This window comes from Oncorhynchus mykiss, chromosome 8 (genome assembly GCF_057628025.1).
Source record: "Oncorhynchus mykiss isolate SJ-2025 chromosome 8, ASM5762802v1, whole genome shotgun sequence".
Taxonomy (NCBI): Eukaryota; Metazoa; Chordata; class Actinopteri; order Salmoniformes; family Salmonidae; genus Oncorhynchus; species Oncorhynchus mykiss.
In genome coordinates this window covers 57,114,170-57,130,681 of record NC_143029.1, presented here as the reverse complement: position 1 = coordinate 57,130,681, position 16,512 = coordinate 57,114,170, and the positions used below count along the sequence as shown (strand labels likewise).

The 16,512-nt window shown below is 45.5% G+C and overlaps 1 protein-coding gene across 1 annotated transcript in view; it reads left to right on the top strand.

Moving 5' to 3' along the window:
- The window catches only part of si:ch211-106h4.4 (MAM and LDL-receptor class A domain-containing protein 1), a 36,021-nt gene extending 20,884 nt beyond the window's left edge, over window positions 1-15,137 (top strand). The window contains exons 35-50 of the mRNA XM_036985719.2: window positions 1,299-1,635; window positions 1,929-2,022; window positions 2,232-2,391; window positions 2,668-2,773; window positions 2,950-3,093; window positions 3,461-3,648; window positions 3,785-3,950; window positions 5,254-5,472; window positions 5,806-5,984; window positions 10,351-10,588; window positions 12,384-12,543; window positions 12,676-12,787; window positions 13,122-13,239; window positions 13,525-13,621; window positions 13,835-13,880; window positions 14,057-15,137. Of these exons, the coding sequence (XP_036841614.2) occupies window positions 1,299-1,635; window positions 1,929-2,022; window positions 2,232-2,391; window positions 2,668-2,773; window positions 2,950-3,093; window positions 3,461-3,648; window positions 3,785-3,950; window positions 5,254-5,472; window positions 5,806-5,984; window positions 10,351-10,588; window positions 12,384-12,543; window positions 12,676-12,787; window positions 13,122-13,239; window positions 13,525-13,621; window positions 13,835-13,880; window positions 14,057-14,158 (2,466 nt within the window). The 3' untranslated portion in view covers window positions 14,159-15,137. The remainder of the gene's footprint in view (window positions 1-1,298; window positions 1,636-1,928; window positions 2,023-2,231; window positions 2,392-2,667; window positions 2,774-2,949; window positions 3,094-3,460; window positions 3,649-3,784; window positions 3,951-5,253; window positions 5,473-5,805; window positions 5,985-10,350; window positions 10,589-12,383; window positions 12,544-12,675; window positions 12,788-13,121; window positions 13,240-13,524; window positions 13,622-13,834; window positions 13,881-14,056) is intronic.
- Window positions 15,138-16,512: the final 1,375 nt, after the last annotated feature.

The following is a 16,512-nucleotide window of genomic DNA, read 5'->3' as shown; positions in this document are numbered from 1 at the left end:
AGTATATAGGTCCTGGATGGCAGGAAGCTTGGCCCCAGTGATGTACTGGGCTGTACGCACTACCTACTGTAGTGCCTTACATCTGGATGCTGAGCAGTTGCCATGCCAAGCGGTGATGCAACCGTTCAGGATGCTCTTAATGGTGCAGCTGTAGAACTGTTGAGGATCTGGGGACCCATGCCAAATCTTTTCAGTCTCCTGAGGGGAAAAGGTGTGGTCGAGCCCTCTTCACAACTTTCTTGGTGTGTTTGGACCATGATAGTTTGTTGGTGATGTGGACACCAAGGAACTTGAAACTCTCAACCTGCTCCACCACAGCCCCATCGATCTTAATGGAGGCCTGTTCGGCCCTCCTTTTCTTGTAGTCCACGATCAGCTTCTTTGTCTTGTTCACATTGAGTGAGAGGTTGTTGTCCTGGCACCATACTGCCAGGTCTTTGACCTTCTCCCTATAGGCTGTCTCATCATTGTCAGTGATCAGGCCTACCTCTGTTGTATCGTCGGCAAACTTAATGATGGTGTTGGAGTGGTGCCTGGCCACGCAGTCGTGGGTGAACAGGGAGTACAGGAGGGGACTAAGCACACACTCCTGAGGGGCCTCCATGTTGAGGATCAGCGTGGAAGATGTGCTGTTCCCTACCCTTACCACCTAGGGTCGGCCCATCAGGAAGTCCAGGATCCAGGGTCATTTAGCTTAGTGATGAGTTTGTGGGCACTATGGCGTTGAGCGCTGAGCTGTAGTTAATGAACAACATTCTCAAATAGGTGTTCCTTTTGTCCAGGTGGGAAACGGAAGTGTGGAGTGTGATTGAGATTGTGTCATCTGTGGATCTGTTGGGCGGTATGTGAATTGAAGTGGGTCTAGGGTTTCTGGAATGATGGTGTTGATGTGAGCCATGACCAGCCTTTCAAAGCACCTCATGGCTACCGACGTGATTGCTACGGGGCAGTAGTCATTTAGACAGGTTACCTTAGCTTTCTTGGGCACAGGGACTATGGTGGTCTGATTGAAACATGTAGGCATTACAGACTTGGTCAGGGAGAGGTTGAAAATGTCAGTGAAAACACTTGCCAGTTGGTCAGCACATGCTCTGATCACATGTCCTCGTAATCCGTCTTGCTCACTTGGTGTGTGTGTGTGTGTGTGTGTGTGTGTGTGTGTGTGTGTGTGTGTGTGTGTGTGTGTGTGTGTGTGTGTGTGTGTGTGTGTGTGTGTGTGTGTGTGTGTGTGTGTGTGTGTGTGTGTGTGTGTGTGTGTGTGTGTGTGTGTGTGTACGTACGTATGCTTGTGTCTGCAGATTGTATTCCAGTATAAGAGAGGAGATAACCACATTGGTCTGGTTGCAGTTGACGACGTTTCCTTCTTCAAGGAGTGTGTCCACGACCCTAACAACAGCCAGCTGCCAGTCAACCCACCTTCCTCTGTCCCTCCAACTAATCCGGCCACACCCACTCCCTCAGACCTTCCCACAACTGAAACCACACCCACTTCCTCAGTCCCTCCCACCACCAGTCCCTGTACATTTGAGAGTGACCAGTGTCTGTGGAGTGACACCAGCGAGGGCGTCAACAGATGGCAGAGACAGGAAGCCGGAAACCACACAGTACCAGAGACGGACCACACGACTGGCACAGGTAACTACAAGGGACCACACACACTGACCAAACACATGGCCACAACCACCTACCAATGACAACGCAACAGCACATGTAAAGCCATTTAACATAAAGGTGTGTTCTGTTATTTTCATTTCACCAGTGACAACTCGATCGGTACTATTAACACAATCAGCCAAGAAAAAAACAGATGGTTACGTTCCTCAACACAGTTTAAAAAGCAAGTGCAGCAGCAGCACTTTTGACAGGAAATGAAAGTTACAGATTGCATGTTTTAGGCCTTTTCCTTCTCCCTCCTACTTTGTGTATAGGCTACTACATGGCAGTCAATTTCAGCCAGTCCCAAATCGAAGCTCGTCTCCAGAGTCCCGCCCTCCCATCCTTGTCCCCCTACTGTCAGATACTGTGAGTGACAGACAGGACAGCCAGTAGGCTGATGCCACGAGCCCGCCTTCAATGTCTACCTGTGGATTTTGACCTCAGTTTTATTCAACAATATTTTATATTATAGACTCACGGACCAGGTAGTAGCATCTCTCTCTGCCCCCCCCCCCCTCTCTCTCTTTCTCTCTATCCACCCCACCCTTCTCTCTCTCACTCTCTCATTCACTCAGGTTTCACTTCCAGATGCGCGGTAAAAGTGTAGGGTCTCTGACTGTTCTTCTGCAGGAGGCTGGGGGCAAAGAGGTAGCACTATGGTCACGCACACTCACCACCGCCCCCCAGTGGAGACCAGAGCACCTGCCCCTAGGTCAACATCTGCAGCCCTACAAGGTGTGTGTTCCCATATACCCTTTACTAGCTTTGTTGATATGACTCCATTGGGACGTACATTGAACTGGCACGGTATTTCAGTGGAGCCATAAAACCACATGTTTTGGTCCAGGAGTCATTTTTAACCGATCATGTTACTAGACCAGGAAAAACTCTGGTCGCTACTAGACTCTACTAGGCCGAGATTATTCTGTTCTGAGGTCAGGCGATCAGGAGAAACCTCTGGACCCACAGCATGCTAGTTGACTGTACTGACGTAATTGCCTGTCCTCTCAGGTAGTGTTCAGAAGCTTGGCCGGGGAGAGCCTCTCAGATGTCTCCCGTGCTGTTGCTCTGGACGATATCTCCTTCATCAACTGTGACACATCCTACCAGCCACCAGGTAGGGCTAGGACTGGATCAGTTTAGCCTTTTAGATCATAAGGAATAAGACTAGGTAGACAGGGGGGAGGACCTGATCCTAGACCTGATCCTAGATCAGTGCTTTGAGAAGCTTTATGAATAAAGGCCGAGGCCACATCATGTCACTGGGTCACTATTTTACTTTTCTCTCTCCAGCCCTGTCTGCATATGACTGTTCCTTCGAGAGGGACCTGTGTGGCTGGATGCGGGGGGCAGAGGAGGAACAGGACTGGCAGGTGAAGTCTGGTCCTACAGACACCCCAAACACTGGGCCTGCTGGGGACCACACCACCACCACTGGTCAGTCAGTCCCACAGTTGCATCACATCACCACTCAATGTACTCATTTCATGATGATGTACATTAAAACACACCCTGTTTTTCTTTGATATTTTATTGCAACATAAAAGCATCTCTCAATGTTTGATGCTAGCGATATAGTAGGCTATGGTTCTTCCCTCACTGTTTCTGGTACTTTAAAGGGGTAGTGTAACCAATGATCATGCTTACATCAAATCTGGACAATATAACGTAATATTATGGAACTGTTGCCATTTTTTAATGTTGGCATAGTCAGCAGGGTGTTTTCAATTTCTTCAATGGTTCCAACCTGTTGCATACTTCAATGGTTTCCTCAATGTTAATCAGTGTGTTGTTTAATTCCTAGGGTATTACCTGTACATCGAGAGCTCTGCTCCGAGCACCGTTGGTAGTGTTGCTCAGCTGAAGTCCCAGTTGCTGCCCCCTGCAGGGCCCCAGGGGTACTGCCTCTCTTTCTGGTACCACATGTTTGGGCCCACTGTAGGATCACTCAGGATGGTGCTACACACCACACAGTCCCGGCTAGGAACACTGGTAAGAACAGAACCTGGATCAGAGATTAGGAGTAACATCTAAATCTCCCCCTGTCTTTACCTATGACCTATAGGTAATATCTGACACTAGATCAGTGATCTATATCATCTACCTGCTCTCCTGTCTTTATCTATAGGTGTGGTACAGGGGTCGCACTCAGGGGGATGAGTGGCGGCTGGCCCAGAGTCATGTGACCTTACACGAAGTCCACTTGGTGGTATTGGAGGCCTCGGTGGGCGGGGAGGCAGGGGACATCGCCATCGATGACATCACCTTCACCGCGGGACCCTGTGCCCCATCAGGTACCCTTCATCTTAACTTCATTCTGTACACTTAGTATAACTCTTCTTAATGGTGTACTCTGATACAAGTCCTAGCATGCATTTGTTCGTTTTTATGTATGTCTGTATATGTTAATATACCTGTATATTTCCATATATCATTAATTATATGTTGATACACTACATGACCTAAAGTATGTGGACACCTGCTCGTCTAACATCTCATTCCAAAATCATGGTCATTAATATGGACTTGGTCCCCCCTTTGCTGTTATAACACCCTCCACTATTCTGGAAAGGCTTTCCACTAGATGTTGGAACATTGCTGCGGGGACTTGCTTCCATTCAGCCACAAGCATTTGTGAGGTCGGGCACTGATGTTGGGAGATTAGGCCTGGCTCGCAGTCAGTGTTCCAATTCATCCCAAAGGTGTTCAATGGAGTTAAGGTCAGGACTCTGTGCAGGACAGTCAAGTTCTTCCACACCGATCTCAACAAACCATTTCTGTATGGACCTCACTTTGTGCACGGGGGCATTGTCATGCTTAAACAGGAAAGGGCCTTTCCCAAACTGTTGCCACAAAGTTGGAAGCACAGAATCTAGAGTGTCATGGTATTCTATAGTGTTAAGATTTCCCTTCACTGGTACTAAGAGGCCTAGCCCGAACTATGAAAAACATCCCCAGACCATTATTCCTCCTCCCTCCGCCAAACATTACAGTTGGCCGTATGCATTCGGGCATGTAGCATTCTCCTGGCATCCGCCAAACCCAGATTCGTCCGTTGGACTACCAGATGGTGAAGCATGATTCATCACTCCAGAGAACTCATTTCCACTGCTCCAGAGTCCAATGGCGGTGAGCTTTAAACCACTAGCCGATGCTTGGCATTGGCATGGTTATCTTAGGCATGTGTGCGGCTGCTCGGCCATGGAAACACATTTCATGATCTCCCAACTCACAGTTCTTGTGCTGACATTGCTTCCAGAGGCAGTTTGGAATTCAGTATTAAGTGTTGCAACCGAGGACAGAAGATATTTACGCACTTCGCGCTTCAGCACTCGGCGGTCCCATTCTGTGACCTTGTGTGGCCTACCACTTTGTAATTTGACCAACTGACTTGTTGGACAGGTGGCATCCTATGACTTTGCCACATTGAAAGTCATTGAGCTCTTCAGTAACACCATTCTACTGACAAAGTTTGTCTATGGAGACTGCATGGCTGTGTGTGGCTAAAATAGCTAAATCCACTAATTTGACGTCCACATATCTTTGCATATTTTGTGTATATTTTGTATATCTTAAAATATTTGTTTTACCTTCCAGACCTGTGTGACTTCGAGGAGAGCAGTTGTAACTGGCTTCAGCAGGCTGATGATGACGGTGACTGGGTCAGGGGGTCCGGGTCCACACCTAACCCTAACACGGGTCCGGACTACGACCACACCACCAACACCGCCACTGGACACTACTTCTACCTGCCCTCATCGGGGGTTGACCAGCCTGGACAGACAGCCAGGATGGCCTCCCCACTTTTCCCTGCAGGTGAAAGGGATATTCTGCGTCCCATTTCTCTACCCTTCTGCTCTATGTGCACTTGTTCACTTCCCTTCATGGAATTAAAAGGAAAGGACTGGTGGAAGATTGGTTTGAACCCATGCCATCCCCAATGCTATTCAATGCGTGGGGAAGAGTGGACAAGTGCATACTTTGAGGGAATCAGAACGCAATCATAGACTGGCAACCATCTCCTAGAGATGACAGAGGTTCGGTCTTAAATGATAGCCTATTATTTCACTTGCATATAGTGTACTACTTTTGAGCAAATCCTAAAAAAACTGAAAAATAATATTTGTTACGTGTCTGTTTGTGGCGCAGGTAAAGGGGTGTGTCTTCAGCTGTGGTACCACATGTCTGGGAGGGGCATGGGGACGCTGAATGTGTACCAGTGGAGTGAACAAGGGGGCATGGTAATGCTGCTGTCCCACTCAGGGGACCAGGGGGCTCTGTGGAGGTTTGCCCAGGCAACGCTGCAGCTGGACAGGGACGATTACAGGGTGAGCCCCTGTCTTGACGCTGTGGGATGCCGTCCTAGACCAAACACACTGATGATTGCTATGTGTTGAAACCCAATGTTTTTCGTTTCTATTCCCATCCTTCTCCAGCCTAACACTTACTGTAAATAATCCTGTTTAAGGTGGAATCCTACTACTTGTTCTACACTTGTCTTGTGTGGTAGGGCTTGCAGACGATAACGGATTACAAAGGGAAACCCAGCCATGAGCTGCCCAGCAACACAGAACTCCCAAACGAGCTGAATGTCTTTTATGCTCGCTTCGAGGAATATAACACTGTGCTTCACGCGAAAGCCCATGCTTTTCCGGATAACTATATGATACCGCTCTCCGTGGCCAATGTGAGCAAAATGTTTAAACAGGTTAACAAATACAAGGCTGCCGGGACAGATAGAATACCAGGGCGCATTCTCACAGCATGTGCAGACCAGATGGTAGGTATCTTCAGACATTTTCAATCTCTCCTTGCCCCAGTCTGTAATCCCAACATGTTTCAAACTGACCGCCATTGTCCCTGTTCCCAAGAGCTCCAAGGTAATCAGCCTAAATGTAATTATGAAGTACTCTGAAAGGCTGGTCATGACACACATCAACACCATCATCCCAGACACCCTGTACCCATTCCAATTTGCATACCTCCACAAAAGATCCACAGATGACGCAATCTAAATTACATTTCACACTGCCCTCTCCCACTTGTACAAAAGGGGAAATAACTATGTGAGAATGCTGTTCATAGACTACAGCTCAGCGTTCAACACCATAGTCCCCTTCAAGTTTATCACCAAGTTAGGCACCCTGGGACTCAACCCCTCAACCTGCAACTGGATCCTGGACTTCCTGATGGGTCAGCCCCTGGTGGTGAGGGTAGGCAACAACACCCCTGCCATGCTGTCCCTCAACACGGGGACTATTCAGGGGTGTGCTTAGTCCTCTCCTGTATTCCCTGTTCACCCATGACTGTGTGGCCGCGCACGACTCCAACACCAAAATCAAGTTTTCTGATGACACGATGGTGGTAGGTCTGATCACCGACGGTGATGAGTCAGCCCACAGGGAGGAGGTCAGAGACTTAGCAGTGTGGTGCCAGGACAACAACCTCTCCCACAAAGTAAGACCAAGGAGCTAATCGTGGCCTAAAGGAGAAAGATGGAAGAGCAGGCCCCCATCCACATCGACAGGACTATTGTGGAGTGGTTCGAGAGCTTTAAGTTCCTTGGTGTCCACATCACTAAGGACTTGATCCGCACACACCCACACAGTTGTGAAGAGGGAACGGCAGTGCATCTTCTCCCTTGGGAGTCTGAAAAGATTTGGCATGAGCCCTCAGATCCTCAAAGTTCTACAGCAACACCATCGAGAGCATCTTGACTGGCTGCATCAGCGCTTGGTATGGTCATTTCACCACCCTTGACCGTAAAGCGCTGCGGACAGCCCAGCATGTTACTGAGGCCGAGCTCCCTGCCATCCAGGACCTCTATATCAGGAGGTGTCAGAGGAAGGCCCTCCTGGCTAACTAGATGGGTCATCTAACCATCTGGCGATGTGGAGTCTTTTGTTTAGACTTGTAGCTAGCTAGCTAAACAATTAACCATAATCCCAACCCAGTATTTAGGAGTATGGCTAGACAGTACACTGTCCTTCTCTCAGCACATATCAAAGCTGCATGCTAAAGTTAAATCTAGACTTGGTTTCCTCTATCGTAATCGTTCCTTTCACGCCAGCTGCCAAACTAACCCTGATTCAGATGACCATCCTACCCATCCTAGATTACAGCGACATAATTTATAGATCAGCAGGTAAGGGTGCTCTCGAGTGGCTAGATGTTCTTTACCATTCGGCCATCAGATTTGCCACCAATTCTCCTTATAGGACGCTTCACTGCACTCTATACTCCTCTGTAAACTGGTAATCTCTGTATACCTGTCTTAAGACCTACTGGCTGATGCTTATTTATCTTAGGCCTCACTCCCCCCTGAGATATCTACTGCAGCTCTCATCCTCCACATACAACACCGGTTCTGCCAGTCACATTCTGTTAAAGGTCCCCAAAGCATACACATCACTGGGTCTCGTCTTTTCAGTTCGCTGCAGCTAGTGACTGGAACGAGCTGCAACAAACACTCAAACTGCACAGTTTTATCTCAATCTCTTCATTCAAAGTCTCAATCATGGACACTCTTACTGACAGTTGTGGCTGCTTTGCGTGATGTATTGTTGTCTCTACCTTCTTGCCCTTTGTGCTGTTGTCTGTGCCCAATAATGTTTGTACCATGTTGTGTTGCTACCATGTTGTCATGTTGTGTTGCTACCATGCTGTGTTGTTGTCTTAGGTCTCTCTTTATGTCCTGATGTGTGTTTTGTCCTATATTTATATGTTGTTTTATTTTTAATCCCAGCCCCCGTTCCCGCAGGAGGTCTTTTGCCTTTTGGTAGGCCGTCGTTGTAAATAAGAATTTGTTCTTAACTGACTTGCCTAGTTAAATAAAGGTTAAATAAATAAAAAAACATTTAAAAAACCATAGCTACAGTACAAATGGATTGTCATAGCTAGCCACCAGGTGTGAAATGCTGCACTACACCTGAATCTGCAGGTAGCTAAAGCTAACAAACCACGTGCAACGTTATCTAGCTAGCTAGCTTAACATTAGGCTATAACTAGCAATGCAAATGGCTTTCTGAGATACAAATAATATTACTACACAGTTCATACACGTAACATTTGCTAGCGAGCCAGCAAGCTAACTTGCAATGAAAACGACTTTCTGACTAAATTTGAAACCCATAATATCTGAAAATGTAGCTAGACTCTTACCCGTATACAGTACATGGATGAATTCTTCACGCCAGCGTGTCTTTTCCATTTGTTTTTTAGCTAGCTACAGCTTGTTTGGCCCATTGTGTCAAATCCCTCCAGTTCACACTCTTCCGTGTGCAGAAAGTAGCAACACGTTTGCAGTTCTGGATTGCTAATGTTAAATCTTTCAAAAGGGCAGTGGTAGCAAGGATTATCTACACTTACTGAGCATCACATGTTACAGACAGAAGTGTGCTACAGGGCAGACCAATCTGAAATAGCCTCTTGGCATGTCCAGCCCATCCATTATCTCAGCCAATCATGGCTAGCGGGACGGTTCTTGACTTTTTCTGTGGCTAAACCAACTAGGCTCCTAATTTTACAAAATGATTTGTATTTACAGATGGCATACACGTTTGTTATTAAGACAAATGAAAGTTCACATGTTCCAGAAGGCATTTCTGCCCCCAAAATGTTGATTAAAAATAAATTATTACGTTAAAATGCCTCCCCTGTGAAGTAGTGACGTGCGACATACACCTAGCTTCTTGAAACGGGTAACACTCAATCCCACACTGTCACCCCCACACAAATCACTCACACATTCAAACACTACATACGCACACACACATAACACACACACATATCAACACTACGTAAACAAACCTACATGCACACACACTCACTTTTACATTAATCGTTTCCTGCTGCTACTCTGTTCTTTATTTAACTTTTATTATTATCTATCCGGATGTCTAGTCACCCTGCGTTCATGTACATATCTACCTAAAGTATCCCATACCTCTGCACATTGACCTGGTACTGGTACTCCCTGTATATAGCTCCACATTGACCTGGTGCTGATACTCCCTGTATATAGCTCCACATTGACCTGGTGCTGGTACTCCCTGTATATAGCTCCACATTGACCTGGTACTGGTACTCCCTGTATATAGCTCCACATTGACCTGGTGCTGGTACTCCCTGTATATAGCTCCACATTGACCTGGTACTGGTACTCCCTGTATATAGCTCCACATTGACCTGGTACAGGTACTCCCTGTATATAGCTCCACATTGACCTGGTACTGGTACTCCCTGTATATAGCTCCACATTGACCTGGTACTGGTACTCCCTGTATATAGCTCCACATTGACCTGGTACTGGTACTCCCTCTATATAGTTCCACATTGACCTGGTACGGGTATTTCCTGTATCCTGTATTTCCTGCTCCATTCTTGTGTATTTTATTGTATTCCTCTCGTGTTAGTTACTATTTTATTTTTTATAATAATCAATACAACTGCATCTGTGGGAAAGGTTCGTAAGCAAAGCATTTCACTGTGAAAGTCTACACCAGTTGTATTCGGCGCGTGTGATGAATATAATTTGATTTGATTTAACCATCAAGCTCTTGAATAGGTGAACCAGGTGAGTTATTTCAGGGCCACAACAAAATTGTGAAACATCTGGGGGTCCACAAGGAGTCGTCGCTGTACATGACAGTGATTTTGTTCCTGGTGGTTATCATAGCTATTACGCGGTTTCAGATCATTGTGGAGGGGGTGAAGGGGAGCAGTGATGAGGGAGACATGGCCTTTGATGACATCCTGGTGACCAACAGCCCCTGTCCTCCCCCTGGACGCTGTGACTTCCAGACCAACCTGTGTGGCTGGACGAACGTGGCCATGGCAGGGGTGGATGAGGGGGACTGGCTGAGGGGCAGAGGGGCCTCACCAAACCCTAACACTGGGCCCAGTGTGGACCACACCACCAACTCCTCCCTAGGTGAGCATGTGTTATGTTCAGTAGGGCACAACGTAGCAAAATGTTTTCAAACAGAGAAATCAAATTAGCGTTCTTAATGTTAACGTTCTGGTATGATTGTCTCTGTTTTCCAAACATTTTGAACGTTTTTGTGTTACGTGTACCTGTCCTGTGGGGGACAGGTACACGTAACGTGCAAATGACTATTTAATTAGAAAATGTGTTAAAATTCGGTTAGGGTTAGGGCACGTGTGAAACACAAGGCCCGCGGGCCGAATCCGGCCCATGACACATTTCTATCCGGCCCGCGCAATGATTTGGGTTGTCAATTCATTTTGGCCCGCTTCCATACAGCCCGCGATGCATTGCACTACAAGTCACAGCCAATGTGCTGCACGCCAAATGGCAGTGCACTGCCACACACACACCCCTCCTCCCAGACCTACACACGAGCCAGCCAGTGCTCTGTGTCATATCATCACTGATGGCACTGACTGAATCTTTTACCGGACTGAAAGTGTAAACTTGTTGTAGGCTAAATGGTCATGCCAAGTTTGGGTTCCAACGGGCCCTTTTCTGTAGCCTACAACTACAAGACATAATGGGGCGGTTTCCTAGGTACAGAAATAAGCCTAATCCTGGACTAAAAAGCAAGATCAATGGAAAGTCTCCATTGAAAGTACTCTTTAGTCCAGGACTAGGGTTAATCTGTGTCCGGGAAACCGACTCTTTGAGTGCACCGTTCAGCAGAGGAGGCTGGTGGGAGAAGCTTTAGGAGGACAGGCTTATTATATTGGCTGGAATGGAAAAGTGTCAAACATATGGAAACCACATGTTTGACTCCGTTTCATTTATTCCATTACAACCATTACCTGTCCTCCTATAGCTCCTCCCACCAGCCTCCACTGCCATACAGCAAATCTGCATTCAACCTCACCGGTGATCCATGCAGTGCAAAAAAACGGAAAAACATGTTTTAGGGTTAAATGTTACAACAACCTAGCTATGTTTTTGCTATTTGGAGTTATTCAATTGTTTTTTTGGTTAGGGTCGCAGCATATAGCCTAATGCACATCTGCAAGCAGCAAAGGCTGGACAAATAGTATTTATTATTTTTGTTTATTTTTTTTTATTTTTACATGTCAAATATGCTATATACAGCATTATACATTATAAAATGCCATATGTTTTCTAATAGAACAATGGCCAGTTTAGGTCGTAGTTGTATGATGTAAAAAAAAAGAAGTTTTTAACAAACATAATAGGCTATGTCTGGCCTGTGATTTTTTTTCTTCCAGTATGGCCCTTGCACTGATTGAGTTTGACACCCCTAGGTTAGGGGTTTGGTTAAAGGGACAGCCCGACTAACCAAAATATATAACTGAGACTTACCTTAACCCTAACATTAAAGGGATAGTTTGGGATTTTGGCAAGTTCCATTTATCTACTTCCCCAAGAGTCAGATGAACTCGTGGATACCATTTTTATGTATCTGCCTCCAGTATAAAGGAAGTCTGAGGTAGATTCGCAAGCCAATGCTAACTAGCTTTTAACGCAATGACTGGAAGTCTACATAGACTTCCAGTCATTATGCTAATGCTAATTAGCAACCTCTTTCAAACTGCATGCAGATACATAGAAATGGTATCCACGAGTTCATCTGACTCTTGGGGAGTAGATAAATGGAACTTGCCAAAATCCCAAACTATCCCTTTAAGGTTTAAGGTGTCAGTTATATATTTTGGATAGTCTGGCTGTCAATGGGATGCTGGTCAGAAAAGGCCCGTTAGTTTCTCCCTGTCCTGTCTCCTTCCAGGTTACTACCTGTATGTGGACAGTTCTGTTGGCCAATGGGGAGACAGATCCATGCTGGTCAGTGAGATACTGCAGGCGGACAGCGGGGGTTACTGTCTGACTTTCTGGTTTCACATGTATGGCCCTCACATCGGGACCCTCAACCTCTACCGCAATGACAGGTGGGTACGATCGTGTTGTCCTCGGGAAGGATGGACGGACAGTTTGGACGATGGGTGGATGGATTGATGGACGGGGTGTATGAATGGTAGATTGATTGGCTTATAGATTGGTTGATTCTTTCATTCCCCCAGGAAACAGCATGCTAGTGGAGGTGCTGCTGATGTCTTGTGGACGGAGTCAGGCAGCCAGGGAGACGTGTGGTTGGAGGGCAGCGTATACGTGGATTATACACAGCCATTCTGGGTAAGTGTCTACAGTCATACGTAATAAGTAACTCATTTAACTCTTCAGGGAGGCTTTATATTAAGCGGTCGTTGTAGTGGCCAGGAAAGCATACAAGGATCTTCTTACATTTTATACTTGTCTTCTCCATGTACGTTTTGTCCCTGGTTTGATTAAACATCACTGGACTACCGTATTAGTGTGTGACTACCTGTGTCAGAAACCACAATTCCCAGGCTTCCAAGCCAAATCATTAACAAGACTTGGAAGCACGGTCATGTGAGACTGATGTGTCACTAATTATACTCTATATGTCTGTGATTTATATAAAGGCTGTGTCCTGTCCCCTCCACAGTTTGTGTTCATGTACTGGAGGGGCCGGGCCCCCGGCGGTGACGTGGCTCTCGATGACATCACCATCCATCCTGGTCACTGCTACAACACCGTACCCACGGACACTCCAACTCCAGATAGTAGGCCTCTCTCTGTATTGTACTAGACTGCACTGCACTAGACTGGACCACACTGCACTGAGCTGTATTGTACTGTGCTGTACTGGACTGGGCTGGACTTGTTCTGGACTGGAACGTCTGATCAATGGTCCCTCAGCCCCCCAGGTTTAGACATTTGGTGTGGTCGGAAGGATGGTATTAGAATGAGTTTACTAACAACCCCGTTTTGACGAGGGTGTTACACTGATGTACACAATGTTACAGTGTTCACGGACTTTTGAACTCTCTGTGTTCCTGTGCCGACAGATTCGTGGGCCGTGTGGTTGGGAGTGGTTCTCTCTCTGCTGGCGGTGGCTGTCATCGCCGCTGTTCTCGTTGTCCTCCCACGGAAACGCTCCACCAAGTATGTCACGATGAGAATTATGATCAAGTTGTTGATGATGAGTTGGTGATGTCTTTCGTGGTGATGAGAATACTGCTGCTGCTGCTGATGACGACGACAGCAGTGACGATGACAATGACAATGGCAGTATTTGTGATTCCAATGTAAAAACAGATCCAATGATATCTGATCACAACAGTGGTAGAACTAATTCAGTGATTGTCTCCCCCACAGCCTGCCTGAACCTCTGGAAAATGTCCACGTTTTCGATCTGAGCAGCGTAAGTAGAATTACATGAAATTACATGAAATAGCGAACATCATCCCAAAATCATATTCTATACTGTTCAAAGTTACGACAGTCAATGCCATCGTGAAAACGTGTGTTTGAGAGCCATATTGGCCAAGTTGTGCTCTGTCTAGGACTGTAATGAAGAGACTCCATTTGTATTTCTAGGGTTTAGAAGTCGGAAGGGAATCTGAGCTGTCATTCTTCAACACCTTGTATGATCCCTCTTCAGACCCTGCAGAGTTCAGAGGGGTTAACTCTGATGCTTGAGGAGGAATATCTCTGAACCGTTCTCATAACTGTTCTCATGAGCTCATAACAACACAAAGTTACGATATACACTAAGGGAGAGCGGTTGAAAATTAGCTGGCCGGCTAAAACCATCCCTTTTACAGAAACATTGATTCATGTGCACTATCCCTGTAAAACAATGTAATAAACTCAAACACTACTAAGTACAGTGTCAACTGAAGTGTATAAGCTACAGTTTGTATCGAACAGTATTCATATTATAGCCTTAGGAAAGCTTGATTGATATACAGTACCAGTCAAAAGTTTGGAGACACCTACCTACTCATTCAAGGGTTTTTCTTTATTTTTTCATATTTTTTACATTGTAGATTACAGTAATGATGGACTGTTGTTTCTCTTTTCTTATTTCAGCTGTTCTTGCCATAATATGAACTTGGTCTTTTATCAAATAGGGCTATCTTCTGTATACCACCCCTACCTTGTCACAATTCAGCTGATTGGCTCAAACACATTAACGAAGGAAAGAAATTCCACAAATGAACTTTTAACAAGGCACACCTGTTAATTGAAATTCATCCTCATGAAGCTGGTTGAGAAAATGCCAAGAGTGTGCAAAGCTGTCATCAAGGCAAAGGGTGGCAACTGTGATTTGTTTAACACTTTTTTTGGTTACTACATGATTCCATATGTGTTATTTCATAGTTTTGGTGTCTTCAATATTATTTTACAATGTAGAAAATAGTAAAAATAAAGAAAAACCCTTGAATAAGTAGGTGTGTCCAAACTTTTGACTGCTACTGTATGTTCATTATTTTATGCTCGGGAATTGCATTTACCATAGTGACAAGGACAATGTTGATCAAGATCAATAGCTATGTTAAAAAGTGGTATATTCATAATGACATTAGATAAACCAACAAACAGAAATCTTTGTATCTAGAGTAAGATAGTTTTTTGTGTTGCACTTTACTGTAATAAATGTTTATTTACAAGTTTATTCTTCAGTCTCTTCAGTCTCTAACCTGTAATACAAGACAACCATCTCATGCCCCATTCCCAGCCCTCTCTCCAAGCCTCAGTCCTCTCTCCAAGCCCCATTCCCAGTCCTCTCTCCAAGCCTCAGTCCTCTCTCCAAGCCCCATCCCTAGCCCTCTCTCCAAGCCCCAATCCCCAGCCCTCTATCCACCCCCATCCCCAGTCCCCAGACCTCTCTCCAAGCCCCAGCCCCACTATCCAGCCATCCCCAGGCCCTGGCACATCCAGCACAGACATGGTAGCAAACACCCAGACTCCCCCATGCGGCTGCATGCCTAATTAATCGATAATAGGCTTTCTGTGGTGCAAGGGCATGGCATGTGTATCTTTGCTTTAGCTAATGTATACATGTTTATTGGTAGGCCTATTTGTTCATCATTTTCATTAAGCCTATTTCACAAAGCTATACATGGTGTTTCAATGCTGTCATATTTAGACTGCTGGCTGGTGGCAATGATGTAATTACTTGTTCAGTAATTCAATTTGGAAATTCAAACATTGCAGATTGTAAAATAAATGTTTGCTGCAACTAATACTAATCAGCTACCACGAGATGTTTTATAATATGCACCTGTCCTGTGTAGTCTACCTGAACCTGCATGACATGAGCCCTCCCCGTGCTCTCTCCCAGCTTGGATGGAAAGCTGTTGTGCGTAAAAACCAGTCTAACAATGCCAAATAATAGTCAGTCCACCTTCAAAACACTAGCTTCCTAGGGATTGTTTCTTAATTCAGTACACTATCTATAGCCATCTATCGTATTTAGATGCTATTTATGAACTTTGTATAAAAACTACACAGCAGCTAATGGTCATCCTCAATAAATACAAATAACCTAACAATGAGGAAAAACGTAGTTGGCTCAAGGATAAAAGAAGCAACTGTTTATTGTTTTCTGGCTAATAGCCTACACAAATGGCCTGCAATATTCAAGGTAAATTAAATGAAATCCAACTTCAGAGAATCCCCTGGGAAAAAAATTCACTGTCGGTCCAGGTTGCGGGCTGACTGTTTTCTATACCGAGTATTGCCAACCCAGACAGTCTTTCCTGAAACATGGTGCATTGTCTGCCTATGTCCACTGTGATGCACACAATTTAAACTTCGTTTTGAATGGTGCGTGCGAAGACATACCAGAGGTAAAGGACTGCTGATATTTACGACCACACAACACAAACGGCGGTTCACCAGAATAAACAAAATCGCAACCCTCTTTTTTTTTGTCCACTAAACATGATCATCTATTTGCGTCTGCCAAGTATCCAGACGACCTGTACAATTAATCTCTTTCCGTAACCTGTCGAGGCCGGCAATTAAGGAGAATGAGCGGCTCAATT